The 23,752-nt window shown below is 52.7% G+C and overlaps 1 protein-coding gene across 1 annotated transcript; it reads left to right on the top strand.

The window, feature by feature from the left end:
• Positions 1-7,955: 7,955 nt before the first annotated feature.
• On the top strand, positions 7,956-22,236 carry FAM20A (FAM20A golgi associated secretory pathway pseudokinase). The gene is made up of 11 exons (XM_062506253.1): positions 7,956-8,266; positions 13,115-13,299; positions 13,990-14,040; positions 14,693-14,771; positions 15,819-15,911; positions 17,296-17,411; positions 18,004-18,184; positions 18,472-18,581; positions 18,846-18,927; positions 19,001-19,060; positions 21,871-22,236. The coding sequence occupies exons 1-11, from the start codon at positions 7,956-7,958 to the stop codon at positions 22,133-22,135; spliced, it is 1,533 nt and encodes a 510-aa protein (XP_062362237.1). The 3' UTR covers positions 22,136-22,236.
• The last annotated feature ends 1,516 nt before the right edge of the window (positions 22,237-23,752 follow it).

Below are 23,752 nucleotides of genomic sequence, written 5' to 3'. Positions count from 1 at the left end.
AAGAGTTTCCCTGACAGATTCTTGTATAAATAATATTAGACAGCCCCACACATCAAGGGTTCCACCAGGCAGGACACAAGTGATCCTCAGCTGTTTGCTGCCCAGCCATCAAGGGCAGCACGAAAAAATCCTTCTCTGTGGTTATTGCACACAGCAGATGAACAAATGCACCTCCTTGGCATTTGCCTCTGGATCAGCAGCAAGGGCAGAGGAATGAAAAACACAAGGACAAGCACAAAACCCCCCAAGAGCCCTTGTGGATCACTGCAGAAATGGGATTCTCTGGAAATGGCTTTGGCTCCAGCTGAATCCATGTGTGAACAGGAATTGAGTGGAATAATTCACTGTGCACTGACTTTCACCACGGGCCTGGGATTCAAATCCATGTTCTTTCCAAATGACTGTAATTTCCAGCCCATCTCCTGTGATGAGGCACGCAGCCAGCCTGAAATTCCCCCACGGCACTTGGATAAATACTTTAACCTGAGATATAACTTACTAAGATTTAAATGCGAGCTCAGGAAGATCTATTTCTGCTGCAGGAACTGGTGCTAAAATTGGCACCAGCTCTCTCCAAGGCTTTCTCCATCCAGCATGTTTGGCTTGAAAATACAGCTTGAAAATATGGAGAGAAACAAGGTCAGAGATGTTTTCCACTCCTGGAGGTGCCAGGAGAGGAGAACAGGAATTAGACACCAGAACCTGCAGCCCAGGTTCCCCCTGGTCCCACTCGTTGGTGGCAAAGGGTCAGTAAGGAAGTCAAGGAAGGACAGAGGTTAAAAACAGCTGAATTTTCTGCTGATAAGAGACCTCCTCCTTCTGAGCCCCATTAAAATTATCCTGACTATTTTCTTGCTTCAAAAAATACCTTACTGCTGGTTCTTCAGCAGGACAGGGAGTTTTCTGGAGTGAAACGAGATGGACCAAGTGGAACTGACCCCTACAGCAGCACTGCAGAGCAGCTTCAGTCCAAGATCAGTGCTCTGGCACAGGAATTCATGTTTAAAATGCTGGGGGCATTTTACACTGAGATATTCGAACCTACATGGGGTGCAAGGGCCATAATTCTACTTTAATTTGGTCTGGACACATGATTGTGATGAAAACAGATAGAGAACACTCCCAGGCTCAGCAGGAGCTCTGTTACTGCAAGGGAATCACAGATTCTCCTTGGTTTATGTTCTACTAGTAAAAAAAACCCCTCAATATTGGTGCTGCTTTCCAGTGAAGTGAGAAAACAGGAAGCAAAGTTGATGAGCACTTAAGGTCTAAACGGTTTGGTGGTCAGAAAGCCAGAGGAGGTGGCAGGTGATCAGTCTGGGTGTGATCACTCCCATCCTGCAGCCACATCCAGCCTGGCACCCTTCGGAATGGAACTGTTGCTCTCTCGAGATCCTTCCCAGCTCCTCCATTTTTTTGTTGTTGTTTTCTTTCTTAATTTATGCCACATTTATTGCAGAATAAGCCACTGAGCAAATCCCTACACGAGCGCTGTGTTCCAAAATCGTTACTTTTATTACCCAATCCTGTGTCCACAGACACATCCCCCAGAAGAGTTATTGCCACCAGTTCTGTGGCCAGCACAGAGCCAAGGTTAAAATGACCCTGGTGACAGCAGAGATTAATATGATCAGGAAAGGGAAAACCAAACACACTAAAAAAAAAAACCTCTGGAAAAGCTGAGCAGGGCAGTGGTATCCCAAAAGCTGCCTGGGAAGTGGAAGGATCTTCCCCACTGGCTGACATTGTGCTCTCACACACCTGACCCCTCTGCAGTTTGCTTTTGACCATCACAATTTATCTGTGCTTGTTAATTAACCATTTCCACTCTGGATTGAGGATGAAAGGGCTTTCCCCCCTCCCCTCAGTACAACAAACACTGAAAAACACTTTGGGATTGACACGTTAATTCCCCTTCCTTTTCTTCCCCTGGCACTTCTGATACATGAGGGCATTTCCCAGAAATCAAGGTGTAGAAAGGAGCTGGAATAAAACAGCATAGGAGGAGGAGGAAGAAGGGGAAGAGGGAAAGGGAAAGGGAAAGGGAAAGGGAAAGGGAAAGGGAAAGGGAAAGGGAAAGGGAAAGGGAAAGGGAAAGGGAAAGGGAAAGGGAAAGGGGAGGAGGAAGGAGAGGGAGAGGGAGAGGCAGAGGGAGAGGGAGAGGGAGAGGGAGAGGGAGAGGGAGAGGGAGAGGGAGAGGGAGAGGGAGAGGGAGAGGGAAAGTGTTTTTTCCTTCATCTCATAACTGACGCCTTGGCACATCCAAGGTCTTTCCCAAATCCTGATCTCACCCATAACTTTCCCCCAGGATACACAAGCATCCTTCCCTACCAGCCTTAGCAGTTCACTTTTCTTTCTTCCCACTAAAACCCTCATTTCCCAGCCTGCCTGTGCCTGTGGGTTTCCCTGGGACCAGATGTGCCATTGTAAAGGCAAACAGCACCCAGGATTGTAGAATTCCCTCTAAATAATTGGAATCAGTGTTCCTGCAGACACAGAGGAGTCAGGCAGCCTCCTCCATGGAGGGACACAACGTTCAATTAATTCCTGAAGCAACCCATTAGCTACTGGAAATTAATCCTGCTCTTTTCTTTAGAGGATTTGCTTTTGAGGACAAAGGTGTCCCAACATCCATCACAGCCTACCATGCCCCAAAACTGGAGATGGGCTGGTTTTTTTTTTTTTTTGTGGTCTGCATGAAATGGTGCTGGGCTGAGAGCTGGAAGTTTGGGATCCATCTGTGATTTTCCCATCACTGGAAGGAAGCACAAAGCCCTTCATTTTCTCTGGTTTGTACACAATCCTTGTCTCATCCACTGTACAGCTTTTAAATTGTTACACAGGGAGTCCCACCCCAGCCCTCAGTGCTTTTACTGAGAAACTGATGGGCAGAGGAGCTGTTTCAAGATTTGGAAAATGCTACGGCAGCTTCAGAGAGAGGTTGAAACCCTCTGCCCTGGGTTTGGGGCCTGGCCCAGCCAACAGCAAAGGGAACATCTGTGCCTCTTCCCAGTCCTGTTGCCTGCTAACAATAGACAAATAAAATAATACAAGCTCCTCTCTTCGAAAGCCATTAAAATAAAATAAAAACCCTCTGCTAACAATCTGCATTTTATCTTCTTAATGGCCCCAAAGCCTCCACTTGTCTACAAAAACAATTTCACTCAGCAAGGGTTGAGGAATATTCCTTTCAAACGGTGCACCAGATGTCCCACGGAGACCACTACACAGTTAACTACCAATAAAAGCAATTCCACAAACTAAATACTCATTAAATAACGCGTGCGCAGACGAGGAACGTGATTTGCTGTGATTTAACCTTTAATGACACCAGCGGGCTGTTCCTGTCTCCATGGCAGGGGTAGCTCCAGGCAGCCAGTCCACTGGAGAGGGATTGTTTTGGTTTTGCTATCTTGGCAATCAGATCCTACAAACTCAGCACAGGCTGAGCCCCTGCCCGGCCGGCCAAAATCCCCTGGTGTTGCTCAAGAGGTCGGCGCCGTTTTCCGGTCAATCCCAGCGTGTCCAAGACAAACAGGCCCGTGTCAGCTGGGCTCTGTGTCATCCCAGCTCTTCGGGGACATGCAGGTCACCCTTCTCCACCAGCTCTGCCTGCACAGAGCTTCTGCAGGCTCCCAGGGCTGGCGTCCCTCCCTTGGATTTGGGACAGGAGCGCTGGGAGCGTGGCGGAGCTGTCTCAGCCCCCACACACCACACAAGGATTATGACCCACCCCACTTTCCTGGAAGAGGATGGTTTGGGGTTGGGATTGACCATGGAAAGCTGCCACAGCTCCCCAGGATTTTGCTCTAAGCCAGCTCCAGGGATGCTCAGAGGGAGGGAGGGAGGGGGAAGTAAATCCGTGCTGGAGGCCCCAACACAAGAGCTGCTCGCTTGGACCGTGAAGGTGCTTTCCTCTTGTTTGTGCTTAGCTGTGCAAGTTCATTGCCAAGAGGGAGAGGACCCACCCAGATTCCCGAGCCCTGAGCAGCTGGGAGCTCGCTGAGTCCAGGGGATGTTCCTCTCCTGGAACAGCAGCCAGGAGAGGTAGACGGGAGGAGGGAAATGAAACCACTGATGGGAGCTGCAGCCAGGGATGGGGAAGTGTTAGAAGTGTCATTCCTGGGGCACCTCTTCCCTTCTGCCTCCCCATCCTGTGGTGAAGGAGGTTCCTGATTCATTCCCACTCTGCGTGTTTCTAAACATTTCCTTTTATACCCTATAATTTCATTTTTGTACCAAAAAAACCCTCTGGAGTGAACAGGCTTCTTGTCTCAAGGCTCGTCTCCCATGTGAGTGGAGAGGCACTTATTGCCCTGGCAGGGTCTCCAGGGCCCTCCTCGGTTCTGTTAGCTATCAAAGACGTGCTCTTAATTTAAGCACCTGGCCCAAATGTTTCATTTTTAATTACAAGCTGAGACAGAGCGTGACACAGCCCAGAGCAACAGCGAGAGCTTCTCCCACCAAAGCAGCAGAGACTGGGAAGGGATCCCACACCGTCCTGGGGGTTCAGGCACAGGGGAACCCCCCTGAGAGAGGTGCCACCTTCCTGGGAAATCAACCCCAGCCCTGGTATCAGGCTGTGCCCGGGGTGGGAGATGTTCTTTGGGCACCAGGATGACAACCGAAACAACCACCACTATCACCACCATGACCACTATGACCACCATCCCCATCACCACCAGCACGATGCAGGGAGAACCTGCACCTGCTGCTCTGAGTCCCAGCTGCAGCAGGAGCAGGACAGAGCTGCAGGATGTGCTCCTGGAATGTCTGTGCTCCTGTCAGGGAAGCAGCAAGTGGAGAACTTGGCTCCTCCAACTCATATTTTACTTTCCTTTGTAGAGTTGTGTAGCTGCCTTGGTGTTTAATCCTCGTAATTAACAGCAGTGAGAAAGGGATAATTCTCATCTCCTCCTCTTTGCAAACATTACAATCTGCAGGGTGGGACCAGGGCAGCTCTGCAGCATTTCAAGTTGAAAAGACAAAAAGCAGCAGACAGAGGCATTCACCTTTTGGCAAGTAAAAGGCATCTCTAAGGAAGATGGGTTTTAAATCCATACTGTGTGAAAGAATTTAAATTGCATACTTTCAACTCCAAATATTGTAAGTCACATGTCTGGAAAAACAAGAGGAATACCCTTTGTTTATTAAAAAATGACTTTGAAAAGGACCTGGCTGGCTCCTATCTGAAATACAAAGGAAGTATTTCTTACTCTGAGATGTCATCATACATTTATTTAAAGCTTTAATGACATGTTTTGGGACATCATCTACGCCTGAACATTTCTCCACTGCAGTTGTCTGGAAGAAGGAGCTTCCCCCCCCTCCCCCCCATCTTTAAATAGCAAATGAGGACAATTATCTCATGGTAATTCCAAATGGTAATTTGGTTCCGCTGGAGCTGTCAGTGGCCTATCAAAATAGTGTTTCCAGGTTAATTTTAGGAACACATCCACCCCTTCCAGCAGGCTGGGATGAGTTCTGCTGAGCCCTGGGGTGGGAAGTGATGCTCACCTGCAGCCCAGGGACCCTGGCTGGGCAGAAAGAGCCACAAACCAAGAATGCAGAACACGAGGAGATACCCAGGGATGTGTGTGGGACAAGGTCCAGCAGGATCCCTCTGCTCCAAGGGACTCCAAGCCATGGATGAGCAGGGAAGCATCACTCTGGCACTGTGGAGCACCAGTGAGCTGTTCTAAATAACAACAGTGATTTTGCATTGCAGCCTGTTGGGAGCTGGCAGTCCCAACTACTGTGGGAAGAATTGTAGCACTTCAACTTAGTACAGATTAATGGGATTGATTTATTATTTTTTTGTTTCTTTTTAATTAGCCACATTAAAAGCCAAACAATCTTCCTGCAGAACATGCAAACAACAGGGACACAGGCCCAGGCACTGCTGGTTCCTGGTGCCTTTGTCCAGAATTAGCGTTGCAAACCAGCAAAGATTTATTAATGGTTCCTGGGGGAGATTAGCAACAGGGAAACAGCTCAGAGAGGATTAGGAACCAAGCAAGTATCAGCCAGTTTTTGAGGGAGTGTTTGTCAAAAGTTGCTCTTTGAGTTTGAAGTGAATCCATGAGTGTCCTTCAATGGGCTGGCAGCCACAGAGCAGGGCTTGCTCCTGGGGATTCATCCAGGTTTGCTGAATTCTGGGGTTAACATCATCTGGGCAATCTTTTTTAAAATATGTTTTAAAAAAAAAATGCTATTGTTATTCCCAGGCTGTTCCTTCATATTGGGTTCATGATGTCACTGTCTGGGGGAGCTGTCAGGTCACCTGGCCTTGGAGGGGCTGAGGACCAGGGTGTCCCTAGGCAGATTTGCAGCTGCAGCACACTCCTCTTAGCTGCCCCCTAAGCCACCTGACCAGCGAGCTGGCACTCATTTCCCCCTGTTTACATCCAATTTCATGTCCTGAAAGCTCCTTCTCTCCTCCTGAGAAGGATCAGCTCTGTGTCTTCCCATCCTGCAGACCCCAACCCAGCACCTCTGGGCAGAGCCCCATGCCCCTCAAGCCTTTCCAGTACAGACAGCACCATAAAATTTCCCTTCTTGGTACCTCATGTTTGGTCTAGAGCCTAAAGGGATCCAAGTGCGATAATTTTACCAATTTTGCTGTCCCCAAAAGCCAACCATTGTGGGGAGCACGTCCTTTCCTCCTACTGATCGTTGCTGGCCACAGCAGCTCCAGCTGCAGTTTGTGCTTATAAATCTTCTGTAGAAAACACATAAAATTTGGCATTACAGAAAAAGGAAGTTCAGAGAAAAAAAACCCCAAACCTGAAACCCAAACTCTTCAAATATCAAAAGACTGAATTTTGAAATTGCATTTCTAAAGAACCGTCTCCCAAAAATCAGAAGACCACGAGGACTGGTGTGCCCCAGCTCCCCGCAGCCGCAGCCCAGCCAGGGCTTTGGTTTTTTCTCTCCTTCTGGATCAAAGGAGCATCCCGGAGCTCAGGGCAGATGCTCTGCCAGCAGCCCCTGCGATGCCGTTTTGCTCAGTCCAACCTCCCCATCCCAGCGCATTTCCCAGAGCCTCCCCTCTCCGTGCTGCGCACAGAACCGCGCCCTGCTCCAGCCAGCTGAAAACACCCCCGACTTTCCCCTCTTTCTGCAGTTTATTTTCTGTTCTCCCTTCAGCACAGCGCCGGAGCCAGGCCAGTCTGGTCACGCTTTCCCAGTGCTCAGCCAGTTTCTCCTCCGCTGCCCTCCCTTGGCCCGGTGCTCTCCAACCTGAGCCTGGCTGGGCTGCTCGCCCCGCTGCCTGCCCATCCATCTGGGCTCTGCATCCCCCCAGGATGAGCGCGATGGATCCCAGCACATCCCCACGGCCCAGCCGCTCCCAGCCAACTGCAGGGAGGACTTCCCTCAACTACTGGGTTTTTTTTTTTTAGGAATTAAATAAAACAGAAGCGGCGTGTGAACCATCTGCCAGCCAGCCCAGCAGAGGGGGGACAGAGCCCACCCGCAGACACCCAGAGGGGTTCGAGCACCCTCTCCCCGGCACCCCATCCCCGCCCCACCGCACCCAGCACCCCTCAGCTCCTGCTCAGCTCGCCGTGCCGACTTTCCGCCTTCGGGAGAGGGGAACAAGCCCCTCGAAGGAGCTGCCGACGAGGGCGGGCGGGGGACTCGCCACCCGAGCGGGGGCTGCGCTGGGCGAGCGGGCGGCGCTCGGGGGGCGGGCGGCAGAGCCCGGCACCGGCACCGGCACCGGGACGCTGTCCGGGACAGGCTGCCACGCACTCTGCCGTCCCCCCAGCCCCGCTCCCCCTCCCCGGGCCCCGAGCGCCCTGCCCGGTCCCCGCCCCGAGGTGCCCGCACCCCCCGGCTCCGCCGCTCGAGCTCCCCCGTGCGCTCTGCCCCGGGAGCCGCCGGCGGCGCGCCCGGCGCTGTCCCCGTCCCCGTCCCCACCCGCACCCCGCACCCCGCACCCCGCACCGGCCATGCCGGGCCCGCGGCGGGACCGCCCGGTCGTTCTGCTGCTGCTCGGGGCGCTGCTGGCCGCCGACCTCTACTTCCACCTCTGGCCGCGGGCGCGGCGGGAGCTGGGCAGGATCTCCCCGGGCTGCCCATGCCCCGCGCCCCTCGCTGCTCCGCGCCCGCCGCCCTCCCGCACCCCCCGCGCCGCCCCCGCTCTGCGCCGCCTCTTCGCCCACCCGCTGTACCGCACCGCCCCGCCGGGCCCCGCCGAGCCGCTGCTGGGCGCCCGCGAAGCCCTGCGCTACTACCGGCGGAAGGCGGCTCGCTGGAACAGGTGCGTCCCGCAGCCCCGCGCTCCGCACCGCGCATCCCCCGAGAGGGCAGATCTTGGGTACCCCCGCACCGCGCATCGCCTGGACAGCCCTTTCCGGGCGTCTCCGGCGCACTTCCATCCCCGGCACCCCTATCCTGGGTATTTCCTGGGCGTCTCTTTCCTGAGTAACCCGTGCACCAGTGTCTGCTGGCACCCCCTTCAAGGGTATCTCCTAGGCACCTCCTTTCCCGGCACCCCATTCCCGGTTATCTCCTGGGCACCTCCTTCCCCGGCACCCCACTCCTGGTTATCTCCTGGGCACCTCCTTTCCCGGCACCCCATTCCCGGTTATCTCCTGGGCACCTCCTTCCCCGGCACCCCATTCCCGGGTATTTCCTGGATACCCTTTTCCTGGGCACGTCCTGGGTACTCCCTTCCCGGACAATCCCTGTGCGGGCAGTTTCTGGGCACCCTCCTACCGGGCACCCTTTGCATGATCCCTGGCTTCCTGGGCATCTCCTGGGCACCCATTTCTTGAGCACCCACTGCACCGGCATCTCCTGGCCACCCCCTTCCCGGGTGTCTTCGGAGCACCCCCTGAATGGGCACCCCTTTCCTGGATATCTCCTGGACACCTCTTTCCTGGGTGCCCCTTGCATGGGGACACATTTTTCTGGCACGCCCTGCATGGTCACCCCCTTCCCTGGCATCACCTGGGCACCCATTTTTTGGACCCCTCATGTATTGGAGATCACCCCATTCCCAGGCACCCTCTGTGAGTGCACGTCCTGCATGGGCATCTCCTGGGCACCCTGTCTCTGGGCACCCTCTCTCAGGTACCCCACAGGTATTCCCTGTGTGGGCAGCTCTCCTGGGCACCCCTGCCCTGCTTAAACACCCCCTGGGGTGTCCCCTGGCATCCCCAGTCCAGCTTTTCACCCCATTGTGGCTCTGTGCCCTCACTCACTCCCCCAGCCCCACATGGGCAGGCCAGGCTGGGCTGGGGGGCTCTGCTGGGGTGCTCCTTCCTGGGGTGTCCCCCACCCTGCTCCACTGACAGACCCCCAGAGAAAGGGGCCCCCAGCTCAGAACCCTCTTCCTGCTCCCTCTCCCAGCCCCAGCAAAAGAAAACTCCCTCGTCCCCTGCTCCTGGTGTGGGACTGTCACTGCCCTGTGGTCACTGCCCTGGGGGGGACAGGGACCCTCTGCACCAGCTGCAAGCACCGATTATCTGTACCTTGAATCCCTGATCGAACCCCCCCTTCCACGAGGGCTGGGGCCGAGCTGGAATTATACAGCACCCCACAGCTGCATCCTGCACCCCAGGAACTTTTCCATTCCTGCACAAACTCGGATACCGCAGAGCACAGAGCTCCCGGCCTGCTAAGCTCATGGCATCACCTCATTGTCCCCTCTGTGGGATAGGACACCTGCAAGGGGGTGACAGCATGTCCTGGGACCACCCCAGGGATCCCTGTGCTGGCCCTTCCCCACTGCCAAGGTTTGGTTTCCAGCACTGGACAGCCCCCACTCCTCCTGTCACCTGTGTGGTGTTTGCTGAGCTGCACAGGCAGGATTCCCAAGTTCCTGCTCTCTCCACTTCCAAGCCCATTCCTCCTGTTTCTGTGGGACTCACCCAGTGCTGGTTCCATGCAAGATTTGCTGGAGGAAATGATGGGGAGCGAACAGAGAATGACCTTCATGGAGCAGCACCAGGGTCTGGAACCACCTTTGTGCCCAGCCAGGGTCATCCCTGCAAGGCTGTTCCCTTGCTCCAGTCAGTCTGGATGTTGAATCCTTTGTCACAGCACTTGAAATCCATGGATGGTGGGTTTGAGTATCCCTGGCTGTGCCATAGACCTGCCTTGGGTGCATTTTCTCAGAGCTGAGCAGCACCTTCTGAAGACATCAGGATTTGGGTACCAAGGTGGATGTTTCCCAAAAAAAGTCCCTGTGGGAACAGGGGATTTAAACCAAAGCAGCTCACAGCTTGATGGCACCATCAGAAGCCCTGAGCACTTGCTGCAGCCTCACTTGCAGGACAGTGAGAAGTCTGCACTCCCCACTTTTATTCACCATGCTGTTAAAAATTGGAATTTGTGATGAAGCACTTTGCCTTCTGCCCCAAGGTTTGGCTGTGGTGTGACTGGGAGGAACACAGTGATGCCATTTGTCCTTGACTGACTTCGCTTTGCACCTCCAGGAAGGAAAGGAAGGCAGAGTATTGATTATTCCTCAGTCACTCTGAAATAAAATATATGATGCTCATAAGTGGGTGAAACCTCCAGAGAGCACAGGCTGAGGTGACACAACCTCTCCTGCAAAAACCTGCCAACAACCATCAGAGCTGCAAATTGAATGTATAATCAGGTGGCACTTGCCAGAGCTGGTGGATTTTATAAGATCGTTGATTTGCCTGGGGCACGGAGGAATTTCTGCCTCCCCAGGAGCACTGCATAGCCCGTGTCCTCTCTGATGTGGCCAGGGCAGGGTCCTCGTGGGACTCAGCAGTCCATGGCTTTCTCTCTGCTCTTTTCTCACTGCTTTCTCTCTCAACAAAGCTGCTGCTGCTGTCAAAGACTGAAGAGCAAAAAGTCCACAGCAGCTCCACATCCAGAGCCAGGCAGCAGAGGCTCAGGGCTGGGTGTCCATGGACATCCTCTCCTCAGCACGACAGGGTGACAGCACATTTCTCCATCGATCGTGGATGTGACTGTAGGCAGAGCAGCTTTGGGAGCAGCAGGACGCTCTTCTTGAGTGGAACAAGCTGCAGTTTAACCCCGTTCCTCCAGCACAGCGTGTCTGCCTTCCTTTCTGTGGCCAGATGGACATCAGCTGGACAGGAACTCTGCCAGCTGGAGCGGCCCCAGGACACGTCCTGTTGGGATACCCAAGCCAGAGCGTGTCCTCCTCCTGCAAACTGCCTGCTGCCCATCCCTGTCTGCTCCCAGCACTTCAGTCAGGACCAGCAGTTTGATTACAGGATGCAGAACCAGCTGGAGAGACTGATGGGGATGCAAGAAGGAAACAGAAAAAAAATTCAAAACATCCACACCTCTTCAAAACGAAAAGGAAAAAAATACTTTAAAAACTCCAGAGTTTATTATTATCCTTGAAGGAGCAGCTTCAAAACCCCAAACTCAGGATACTGGTGGCCTGAGCAGTGTCGCCCCATGCTGTGCCTCCCTCCCAGCCCAGCAGAGAGTTGAAAGCCAGGGCAACCCCAGAGCTATTTATAGCAGGGTAGAAATGAACCCTGTTTTTATATCATTATGCCTTTTGCAGAGATCTGTTTTTTTCCAGGGAAATATTTCAGGAATCCTGAAGGAAGCAGGGAGGCAGAGAGAGCTGTATTTTGGGTTCAAAGGTTGGGAAGGGACTGGCTCAGCCTGGGCAGGGACCATGTGGATGCAGGGCTGGGATCTGCCTCCCCTTGCATAACCACTGCAGTTTTTTCCCTCTCAGTAATCCCTTGCTTGCTGCCACCCCGGAGGAGCAGCCTGTGTGTATGGCAGGCAGGAGAGCAAATATGGTAAAATATTTGGGCAGCTTCCCTAGGGAAAAATCCTGAGTCATTCCTGTCCATTGAGCTGGGGTTTTTGTCCCTGGCTGTGGCAGGGTTCAGGTTGTGCCTCACTTATCCATGGGAAACCTGGTGCAGGGCAGCAGGCTGGGGGTCAAGGCACTTCTGCTGGAGCTGACAGCATTCCAGGCCCACATCCTTGTGCACAGGGAATTTTCTGCCTCCTTTACAGGCAGCCTGAGCAAAGAGCAGGTCTGGGAGGGAATTGCTCCTCTGACCATGCACACGTGGACTTCACGCTGTGGCTGACCCAGTCCAGTGGAAAGACAAACAAACTGGGAGAGGGAACAGGCTCCCGTGAGCTGCACATCCAACCTGTCTCTCCAGTTCCTACATGTCTCCCAGGATACCACTGGAACACCTCTGGGAGGGTTCATGCCCTGCTCACAGCCAGATTCACCACACTGCTCATGAGCCTGCTTGGATGGAGAAGGGTGATGGAAAAATCCCACCCAAAGCTCAGCTGCTGGGCTGAGCAGGGAAATGGAAAAGCATCACCACCACCACCCAGGAGCCCTTTCCAGCCCCCAGTGCCACTACTGGCTGATAAGTGCCTCGGTGCATGGTGAGCACTCACTTGTTCAGGCTCTGGATGGGGTCTGGTTGGGCATGTGGCACTTCCCCCTCTCCAGCCACTCCATCCCAGCCTCAGTTAATGCCCTACTTCTTATCAGCCCCCAGCTCCTGTTTGCTTTCGTGGATGGATCCTGGCACTTTCAGTGTAAACTGAACTTTATTTTCCCTTTATCAGGACTGGCTGCTCCATACATGGGCAGGACAATGTTAATGAGAAACTAAAGCTCTGTCCTCTGCTAGCTGGAATAAGTGACTTTTCAGTTCCACAGTCCCAGCCTTGGGGGTCTCGAGGTGCAGGAAAATACTGATTGAGTGGGGGGATGGTTTGGGGTTATTACTGAATTTGGGAGGCTCCTGCAGCTCCACCTACCAAAAAAGGATGGGGTTGAATCTTGATTTTTAGAGATCATGGGCAGGATGCTGCCAGATGACCTCATAGCATCCCTGCTCATTGTGAATTTGATCACAGAGGCAATTTGTAGCTTTTAGTGATTTCCCTCCCCCCAGTTCCTGGGACTTCCAGCTGCAGGCAAAAAACTCTCTCAGGTGCGGTCAGGGACTCTGACCATCTCAGTCATTTCCTCCTGCCTCAGTTTCCCCTTATCCACCCCTTGCTCTGCTCCTGGCACTGCCCAGCACACTCCAGGCTTGGAGAAGGGAGTTTTTCCACACCGTGGCTCATCCTCATCCCCAGAACCTCTCTCTTCCAGGAGACACAAGCTGTACCGGGAGGAGCTGAACCTGACCTCCCCTGCGGCACCTCTGCCGCTGCGGCCCGAGGCCAGCTGGCTCCAATTCCACCTGGGCATCAGCCGGGATGGGCTCTACCCCCGCTCCAGCCCCGCCGTCACCCGCCTGCTCCGGGACATGCGGGAACTCCCCACCATCAGCGCCGGTGAGCATCCTCCTGCCGCGGGGATGGGATACTGGGACACTGGGACAATGGGATAATGGGATACTGGGACACTGGGACAATGGGATAATGGGATACTGGGATACTGGGACACTGGGACAATGGGATAATGGGATACTGGGACACTGGGATACTGGGACACTGGGATAATGGGATACTGGGACAATGGGACAATGGGATAATGGGATACTGGGACACTGGGATAATGGGATAATGGGATACTGGGACAATGGGACAATGGGATACTGGGACACTGGGATAATGGGATACTGGGACAATGGGATACTGGGATACTGGGACAATGGGATACTGGGACACTGGGATACTGGGACAATGGGATAATGGGACAATGGGATACGGGGACAATGGGATACGGGGACACTGGGACAATGGGATACTGGGACAATGGGATAATGGGATACTGGGACACTGGGATACTGGGACACTGGAATACTGGGATAATGGGACAATGGGATACTGCGATAATGGGATACTGGGACACTGGGATAATGGGACACTGGGATAATGGGACACTGGGATAATGGGATACTGGGATGGGAGCAGCTGCGTGGGGCTGCAAGGCTCCACTCCTCCCTTCCTGCAGCCTGGGAGGGGGGTCGGCAGCAAAAGATGGAGCCTGGCAGGGTCTCACTGCTCCTCCTGCCCTTGCAGACTACAGCCAGGACGAGAAGGCGCTGCTGGGAGCCTGTGACTGCAGCCAGAGTGAGTGTGGCACTTGGGGTCCCCACCTGCCATCGCCTGGGCTGGCCCCAGTCCCCAGCTCCTCCATCCTCACCTCGGCCAGGGAAATGCCAAGCCAGGCTCTGCTCTCTCCCTTTAACCCCCACCACCCCAGCAGAGGCTGGGGTCATAGAGCATGAAATTATTTCATTTGGAAAAGTCTAAAATTATGGGAGTCCAACCCAAGGGGCACATCCACACTTTTTTTTTAACACCCAGGGGTGATAATTCCACCACTTCCATGAGCAGCCTGTTCAATGTGGGTATCAGGACACCAGTAACACTGGTTTCTACTGGGGAGGGAGGAAAAAGTCCCCACAGGGATGTAAAAGAGGGCTCTTGGGAGAGGGGCTGAAGGGAAATCTTCTCTATGGCACAAGGGAGAGAAGGAAAATAAATGGAAAGAGAGAGGAGGCATAGCTGGAAGGAGTGATGGGATGCACTCATGGGGTTGGAAAGCCAGGTTGTGCTGGGGTGTGTAACTGGGGTGTTTCCAGGCAGTTATGATCCCATTTCCCAGAGTTAACACCCCCTTTCCCAGGTGTTACACATCCCATTTCCCAGAGTTAACACCCCCTTTCCCAGGTGTTACACATCCCATTTCCCAGAGTTAACACCCCCTTTCCTCCCCAAGTTGTGAAGCCCAGCGGTGTGCACCTGAAGCTGGTCCTCAGGTTCCAGGATTTTGGGAAAGCCATGTTCAAGCCCATGAGGTAAGGCCAGCAGAACCCCCCCTGAGCCCCTGCAGGGAGGGCTGTGCCCTTCCTTGGCCACAGCCACACCTTCCCTCTCCTGCCCTCAGCTACCTGGGCAGCTGAAAAGGTTCCATTATTTTTCATTATTCTTGGCTGCTCACACCGCCCCAGGAGCACACGTGGATAAACACCAGCATTCCCACACTGCTGTTGATGTTGGAAATTTCCTGGTTCATGGGTGCCAGGTGGAGGAGGACCTTGGGACACTTGTTCTCCTGGGATCTTTGCCGTGAGGGACTGCTCATTGCCTCCTCTTCCCCAGCAGACTTTGGGGTTCACCTTGTTTTTCCTTGGATTTCCCAGAGTGTTCCCAAGAAACAGCCATCAAACGGAATTTAAATTGCTTCTGCACTTATTTGCAGCCCCTTGGGACTCTTCACTCTATTTCCTCTTGCTTGACTGTCCATGTGCGAGCTGAGCAGCTGGCAGCACATGGACTGAGACAATATCCTCACCCAGAAAGCAGCCAGCTCCTCTCCCATGGCCATCTGTCCACCTCTGCCAGGCGTCCATCAGGTCCTGGAGGGGAAGGAAAGCATCCATGAGGGATGCTGAGCCAGGAGGGTTTTCCTATATCCTGCAGCTGCCTGGGAGGCTGAGCACCAAATCCTCATTCTGCACATACTGGGGCACTGTGTGACAACCAGAAAATCGAATTAAATGGAGCTCCCACCTCAGGGATAGAAGAGCATCAGACCTGAGCTCTCCTCTGCCTCCAGGGGGATGTGACAGACACCCACCTGAGACTTTGCCCTAAGTGGGTTCTAAGCTCTTGCTCAAGCAGATCTAAAGCCCCCAGGCAGCTCTTCTGCCTCCCTCAACCACCTGGCACCACCTGGGTGCAGGTGCTGCTCCTTGGCACAGCGATGGCTCCAACTCGGCACTGAGCCCTTTGGCTCTGACCTTGTCCCCGCTGTGGCCACACCGCTGCTGTCCCCAGGTGCACTGTCCCCAGTGCCCAGGCTGCCCAGCAGCCTGGTGAGGCTCACCCCCTGCTTCTCCCAGGCAGAAACGTGAGGAGGAGACTCCTGAGGACTTTTTCTACTTCGTGGATTTCCAGCGGCACAACGCAGAGATCGCTGCCTTCCACCTGGACAGGTAGGACCTGTCCCAGCCCTGCCTCCTCCTCTGCCCACGAGAGCTTGGGGAAAAGGCAGCAGAGCTCTGCAGAGCTCAGAGAAGGGATTGCTCTGCAGTATCCTCCAGGAGCTGAGGGGTTATTCAGGGAAGGAATCTCAGCTTACACCCCACAGTCAGCTTTGCCTTGGGCACTGCATGAGAACAGGTGAAATCCAGGTTGGCACAGGTCAGATTCTCACCTGGCTGTCACACATCGTCCCTCCCCTGCATCCAAGTGCAGAGCTGAGCTCTGGGCACAGCCTGGGTGCCCTCCTGGTGAGGGAGGCACACACTCAATCAGCAATCAAGGTGTGCTTTGGGTTGATAAACTGCAGCAATGCAGTTTTAAGCCCTCAGATAATGAGCAATTAACCTGGCACCTCTTCCCAGCAGGGTGTGTGTTTAATAAAATCAAAAATACCGTTCTCAGAAGATGAGGGCAGCGGCCTCTCTATCCTTGGTGGAGGAACACTGAACACCAGGGGAAGGTGATCCCTGATGGTCAGGGTGGGTGAGGGTCTCCAGTTTCCATAGGATAAGCAGGACTAAATTAAGTCATGTAGCTCAGACTCTGAGAAAGGGAACAAAGGGAGCTGAATTCCCTTCCCAGTTCTGCCCCAACATCTTCACAGTGACTGCTTGACTCAGCCACCACCACCTCACCCCTGCAGCTCCACCGCCACAAAAATGAGGCCAGACTGCTTTTGTGAAGTGCTTTGTGGTTTTTAGAGCTGAAAGATGCTGGATAAAAGCAAGTATTTTTTTCTCTCTAAACATTGCTCAATAAGTAACAGGCTAAATCCTGTTCTGTGCCCAATTCCCAGGAGCAGAGGGCATTACCCAAGGAGCATTAGCCAGTTCACCCCGTGTTACTGACTCAGCAATCAGCAGCAGCTTCCCATTGACTGCCAAGAATGCTTTCCTGCCCCAGGCCCTGAGGTTTTTAAGAGTATTTTTGAGGAATGTTGGGCATGAGTGCCTCTAGAGGAGGGGGTGCCTCCTCAGCCACCTTGTACCAGGATCAACATCTTTGCTCCGTGTCAAACCAACATTGTAGAAGAGCCTGAAGGGCTGCCTTGGCCCTTGGAGAACCTGTTTGTGTGCAAGGGGATGGGAGAAACCAAGGCAATGTTAGGGAAAGAGACAGGAATGCTGGAGAACATCCAGATTGTTCCAGGCAGCAGCTATTTAAACAAAGCCCAAACGGAGCCACATTTTAGCCCAGAGTGGCTTTTTGCTGGAAAGAGCCTGGGTGCAGTGACCCAAAGGCTCCTGGTTCACTGATGGGACGGGCAAGGGCAGCACCTGCCACCCCAGTGGGCAGCAATATCCCTTGGCACCACGGCCTGTCCCCTCTGTGCAGGATCCTGGATTTCCGGAGGGTGCCACCCACAGTGGGGAGGTTGATCAATGTGACCAAGGAGATCCTGGAGGTCACCAAGAACGAGGTCCTGCAGAGTGTCTTCTTCGTGTCGCCAGGTGGGCGAGGGCTCGGCTGGGGATCAGGCAAATCATGGGCACAGTTCTCTTCAAGGTTCCCTCACACCTAACCCAAACCTGTGGTGTTCCATGGGGGGGGGGGGGGGGGGGGGGCAAGGGCAGGGGCTGAAGGAAAAGGGGCTGCAGGACTCGTGCTGTGGTGCAGAAAGGAAATTCTTGGGTTGAACGTGCACAAGGGTGTGGTTACAGCAGGGGCTCCCTCTCCCAGCCTCCAGCTGGAGTCATCTACCAGATCTACTCACTTGGCCTTTTTTCTTAACCTTCCCTCTAGCACAGGACCCAGACCTGTGATTTGGCAGGTTGACATCCATGCCATGGGCGTTTTGGGTTTTACCTTGTTTTTCCTTGGATTCCCTAGAGTGTTTCCATGAAACAGCCATCAAAAAGGGGATTTAAATTGCTCTGCATTCATCTGCAGCTCCCTGGGACTTCCCATCTGTTCCCCTCACTTAACTCTCCCTGCCACAAGAAATAATCACTGTCCCACGGTGGGGAAGGGCTCAGCCCAGGCCACCTTGCATCCTCCTGGAGATCACAGCCCCTTTTTCCCTGTGTTCTGCTCTCCTCCCAGCCAGCAACGTCTGCTTCTTCGCCAAGTGCCCGTACATGTGCAAGACAGAGTACGCCGTGTGTGGGAACCCTCACCTCCTGGAGGGCTCCCTCTCTGCCTTCCTGCCCTCCCTCAACCTGGCCCCACGGCTCTCCATCCCCAACCCGTGGATCCGCTCCTACTCCTTCGATGGAAAAGAGGAGTAAGTGGGGAAATGAAGCTGCTTCCCATGTCTGCACTGCAAGGTACAGACCTGCAGGAACAAGGCAGGCAGAGGAATCAGAGAGTCCATAATTAGTGGAATGATTAGTGTAATAACCCTTAAAGCCTGAGCATTGATTGGCTGCATTTGAATTCCAGTCTCCTGCATGCACAAGAGGAGATTTATTTCCTCCTCCTGTACATGTTCACGTGGAAGATGGGTTTTGGGGAGCTTTTGGGATATGGCAGAAGCAGCTGAGGGTGCCTCCCCTTCTCCATCTCCTACAGGTGGGAAGTGAATCCACACTACTGCAACACAGTGAGGGAGATCTACCCCTACAGCAACAGCAACCGGCTGCTCAACATCGTGGACATGGCCATATTCGACTTCCTAATTGGTAATGATGGAGGGGAAAGGGTCCTTTTCCCTTTTCCCTTTTTTTTCCCTTTTCCCGAGACATTTCAGAGCTGCTGTCTCCCACAGCCAGCACAGCCCCTCCAGTGTGGGGACACAGGGGAGCCCCCAGGCTCACCCCAGCAAGGGGAAAGCAGCACCTTGGGCACTTCCAGCATGGCAACAAACATTCCATGCAGACCTGAAAGCAAGCTTGAATAATTTAGAAAATTCCCTGCAAGGGAAACTCTTGTCTGCCCTTTTCCAGGGAACATGGACCGGCATCACTACGAGATGTTCACCAAGTTTGGGGACGATGGCTTCCTCCTGCACCTGGACAATGCCAGAGGGTGAGACCCCGGGAGGAGGTGGGGAGGGGGCCAGGAGGAGAGGGCAGGCTCTGAAATCTGCTTCACCCCCCAGGTTTGGGCGGCATTCCCACGATGAAATCTCCATCCTGGCTCCACTCTCCCAGTGCTGCATGTAAGTTCCAGCTCACCTTCCTTCCCAGGAACGTCTCCATCCTGCAGCTCAAGGAGCACCCTGCTAATCCCAGCCAAGGGGTGGGCTGGATGCTGCAGCCTGGGAATCATAAGAGGAAAAGCATTCCCTGATAGACCAGCAGACACTGTCCAATGGATCAAACCCTTCCAGAAAGCCCTAACAGCTTTTCCCAGCCCATCAACATGAGGGAAGCACAGAAATCTCCATCCAGAATCCTGGTGGAACTTTGAAGCATTTAATCAAGTTTCCTCTTGTCATGGCACAGAGGAGAAGCTCATAAATGTAACCCTATGTTCCCCCTTCATTAATCCGCATAAATCAGCAGCTGAAAGTTAAATTTAAGAAGCAGAAGCAGCTGCTTTTTCCTAGGGTTTCTCTTCAGGAGAAGTGGAGCCTTTTTCCTTGCTCCACTTGATCCTCCTCCCCCTTGGGGTGGTAACTGCACTCTCCCCACACCCACCTTTAATTTCAAGAACTGTTACTTGCACTCAGCAAGTATTTTCATTTCTAATTGCAGCCACACAGGGAATCCTTCTGTTGAAATTTCGTGCAGTTTGAAATTAACTCAGGTCACATCATTCCTATTCTTCCAGATCACCCTCCCAGAAACTCCTTTTAATTTAATTCTTGTGAAAGGCAATGGGAAGAGGGCCTGAACACCTTGTCATAAGCAAACTAGGGCCAGAAACAGCATAAAAACAACCTGTGCTGCCTGAGGGAGACACACAAACCCTCATTTCCCACAAGAGCTGATCCATTTAGAGTGGGAGAGCATCTAAAACCACTTGGAAGGAAGGGAAGAGGTTTTACTTGAGTGAGCACACAGAGGTCACGAATTTCAGCCTACCCTGGCCAACAACCTGGGCTCAGTCCACCAAGTCACCTCCTTGCTCCAAGCTGAGCCATGTGAGCAGGAAAGCTCCTGCAGCCACAGGGATGCTGAGAGCAGGCTGCTTCCTTCCCTGTTCAACACATCCACCTCCTTCCCAGCTGAGCTCTGCTCCAAGTCTGGCTTCCAGCAGCCTTGAGTCTGGTTTTAGCTGCCTTTCACAGCCCAGCCCCTGACCCACACACTGAAGCCTGCAGTTGTCCTCTCCCAAACAGCGAGTGGCACAAATACAGCCGTGCCATGAGATGGTCCTGAAAACACCAAAACCCTCCTGGAGGCACAGCCAGGCCTGAAAGCAGCTCCAGTCAGCCTGCTGAAGTCCTGGGAGGCTCAGGGTGAAATGTTCAGCAGTTCAGCACAGTCCTGGGGTCACAGCCCCCCATGGGACCGGAGCAGGGCTGGTGGCAGCGTTTCCATCCCAGCCTCTCTGTGCTCTGCCTGTTTGTTGTGGAACTGTTCCAGCACTCAATCAGCTGCTCCCCACGGGTCACACCAGCCCACTCTCCACCTCCAAGCACTGTTGGGACCAGAGCAAACACAGCTGGTGTTTACCCACAGCAGCTCCTGGGCCAGCCCTGCCTCGAAGGACAGCGCACAGATGCTCGTTCACATCTGCTCTGGGCACAGCTTTCCCTGGCAGCAGCAGCAGCAGCTCACAGCTGGGGTTTAGAGCCTCCTTGTCAGCCCTCACACTCCATCAATTGCTTATTTTATTATTTTTTTTTTTTTTTAGGAATATTAATGCAGGAAGGTGATGCCTGCCCCTGTGGCAGCAGCATCCTCCTTCCCTTGTGCCACAGGCACACTGCCCACACACACCTCACTCCATGTGCACTCCTGATTTAGACTGGGTATTAGCAAAACTGTTTCCTGGAAAGGGTTGGAAAACACTGACACAGGCTGCCCAGGGAAATCATGGAGTCATCATCCCTGGAACACTTCAAAGAATGTGCAGATGTGGCACTTGAGGACATGGTTTGATGGTGCTGGGGCAGCAGTTAATTCATGATCCTAAAGGTGTTTTCTAACCTGAGTGATTGTCCCCAGCACCTGGAACAGCCCTTTCCCAAACAGCACTTGGCCTGTTGGAGCTGCAGAGATCCAGACTGACATTCCCAATGGATGCCTTGGGTAAACAACAGCCTACAAATACAAATTCTTGAGCTGTCAAAAATAGATCTGACTATGCTTTTTTCCACCTGAAAATTCCATCTTTGCTAATTCCAAATGGTTCCATAAACATGGACCACGTTGTTTCCAAGATTTAAAGGGCAGTAACTACAACCACTGTTTCATTTCAGTATTATAAGTGCTGAAGTCAACACGTTTCTGACGAGGATTAAACAAATGATTTCAGAATACTTTATTTCATGCCCAGAAGAATTCCAAGATTGCAGCTCTTCATCCCATTTTCTGTCAAAGCAAATAATTTTTGAATCTCAGTACCCCTTAAGGTGAAAAGTCACAGTTACATCAGTTCCAGGAAATATCCCCTCTTTTTGCTCAGTTTTGACAGAACATATTTTCTCATTCATGCCTTTTCATTTTCCTCCCCCTCTGCTCCCATCTCATGAATGTCATCCTTGGGGAGATGGCACCACCCTGCAGGAACCTGGGGAACTGGGTCATCTCTGACTCACTCACTACTGAGAACTTCAGTCATGTCTGTCTCTCTGCCGACAAAAACTTGCAGTACAAATAGTCTGGAAAAACAAAGGAAGAATTAGGGGTTTTTCAGAAAAAAATAAAAAATCATTACCCTCCAAAATTAACATTAAAGAACTTTTCTTCCAAACTTCTTTAAATTTCTTCACCCATCTCTGCCCTCCTGCTGTCAAGGAGCCCAGCTGCTCTTGCTGGGAGGCATTAAGTTGCTGATTTGTTTTTTATTTTTTCCCAGAATAAAGAGAACGACCTTGCTGCGGCTGCAGCTCTTGGCGGAGCCCGAGTACCGGCTCAGCGAGGTGATGAGGGAATCCCTCCTGCAGGACCCCCTGGCCCCTGTGCTCACCGAGCCTCACCTCCTGGCCCTGGACAGGAGGCTCCAGCTCATCCTGGACGCCGTGGGGAAGTGCATTGACACCTTTGGAGAAGCCACGGTGGTGGCCAACGACACCACGCAGCCCCAGAGCCCTGCGGAGCACAGAGCCAGGCTGGACACCTAAACAGAGCTCAGGGCCAGGGACAGCCCTGCAGGGCAAGTGGCAGCTCCTGCTCAGTGCCACCTACAAACACTCCCCAAAATCAGAGGGGAATTGTCAGAAGATTGAGAATCACACTGGGTTCCTCTGCTGGTGGTTAACCAGAGCTCCTGTGCTCGGCCCCTGTGCTGGTGTGACTGCAGCAGATCTTTACACCCCAAGCACAGCTCTGGGGTGGAAAAGCTGTGATCTCCACATCTGGAGTTGGGAGGGTGAGGGAACACCTGACCTTGGTTTGCTCAACCTCCACAGGGCTTGGTCTTGCTAGAGAAGGACATGAACTCGACCCGAGGATAAGGGTTGAATAAAGAGATGCCAAGAGCATTTTCTTCTTGGTAAGTCTTTGTTCTGCTGTCAGGAGTGGATATTTGAGAAAATATCTAATAAAATATCCTACTTCACAAGAGCAGCACCTGCCACTGGCACAGGACAGGACATTGGTCCAGCTTGGTCAGAGCAGAGGGCACCTACACGTGCTCCCTGTCAGGGCTGTGCTGCAGCAGTGTCACCCCAGCCCACACTGACCTGTGCACCTCACACAAAGCCTCACAGCCAGGAAAACCACTTCTCTTCCCTGCCTGAAGAGCCAGTTTGGATACAGAGCACAGGCAGGTCAGTGCTGCCTTAGACTCCAAGACAAAAAACACAAACTAAAAAAACACCCTGAAAATGAAGCCACGCTGAGACATTAACACAATAAACACAGGATTGTATTTACAACTCAAGAACCCACCCATTTCTGGGGAAAACATTTTGCCAGAGTGGGGGGAACCTATTTCAGGTCATTTCCTCCTATCTTTTAAAAATCATTTAGGTTGTCATAATTAGCTGGAAAATAGAAATGGTATCCCAGTCTCTCCCCCCTCTCCATGTCTGTGCATTTTGAGGAGATGCAACAGAAACTGGAGACCAAAAAGGCTTGGGGAGGGAGTTATCGTGGGTATTTAAATTCCCAGTTCACCCTTCACCTCCCAACAACAAGGTTTAAGAATAACTGGATTAGTGAAGCTCTCTTTTAATAGCTTTTCCTTTAACTATTAGGAATTATTACACTGAGTCTTTTTGGCACCTTGGGGAAAGTAGTTAAGAACTCTGTGGATAACTTATCATCCTTAAGGGGATAAGTTAAAAAAATGAATAAAATAAAAACTAATAATTTTTTTTAAAAAGCCAACAAAAAACCCCACACCACAACCAATCTACCAGGAACTCATTCTAAACATTTAATTAACATTTAAGTTAAATAAAACCCACCTACAGCACTGCAGACCTGCCAGAGGATCCCCAAATCCCTGTACAAAGCTGCCAGGCAGCATTTTAACAGGATCCCAGCAGGCTGCTGCACCACCAGCAGCTCATTTTCACATTTTGGGGAGATTTGTCTGACCTACAGAGAGCTCAGGGACACCAAGTGTCTGGATGATGTAAGGAAGGAACCAGGTTCATTTGGCCACAGCTGTTTTACACAGGGGATTGTGCTGGTGCTTAATTGAATTCCACAAAAATCTGACAACGCACTTGGCTCCAAACTGCAAGACCACAAGAGAGGCACAGCTCTAATCTGAGTGTGTCCTACAGGTG

The sequence above is a fragment of the Cinclus cinclus genome, chromosome 20 (assembly GCF_963662255.1).
Source record: "Cinclus cinclus chromosome 20, bCinCin1.1, whole genome shotgun sequence".
Taxonomy (NCBI): domain Eukaryota; kingdom Metazoa; phylum Chordata; class Aves; order Passeriformes; family Cinclidae; genus Cinclus; species Cinclus cinclus.
This window is presented reverse-complemented; position numbering and strand designations above follow the sequence as displayed.

What these genes read in the sequence shown, in the direction of transcription:
- FAM20A (XM_062506253.1), top strand. Translation starts at nt 7,956, where the DNA reads ATGCCGGGCCCGCGGCGGGACCGCCCGGTCGTTCTGCTGCTGCTCGGG. An exon ending in AAGGCGGCTCGCTGGAACAG is followed by an intron (nt 8,267 to 13,114) that starts GTGCGTCCCGCA and finishes TCTCTCTTCCAG; the next exon opens with GAGACACAAGCTGTACCGGG. An exon ending in GCTGCCTTCCACCTGGACAG is followed by an intron (nt 15,912 to 17,295) that starts GTAGGACCTGTC and finishes CCCTCTGTGCAG; the next exon opens with GATCCTGGATTTCCGGAGGG.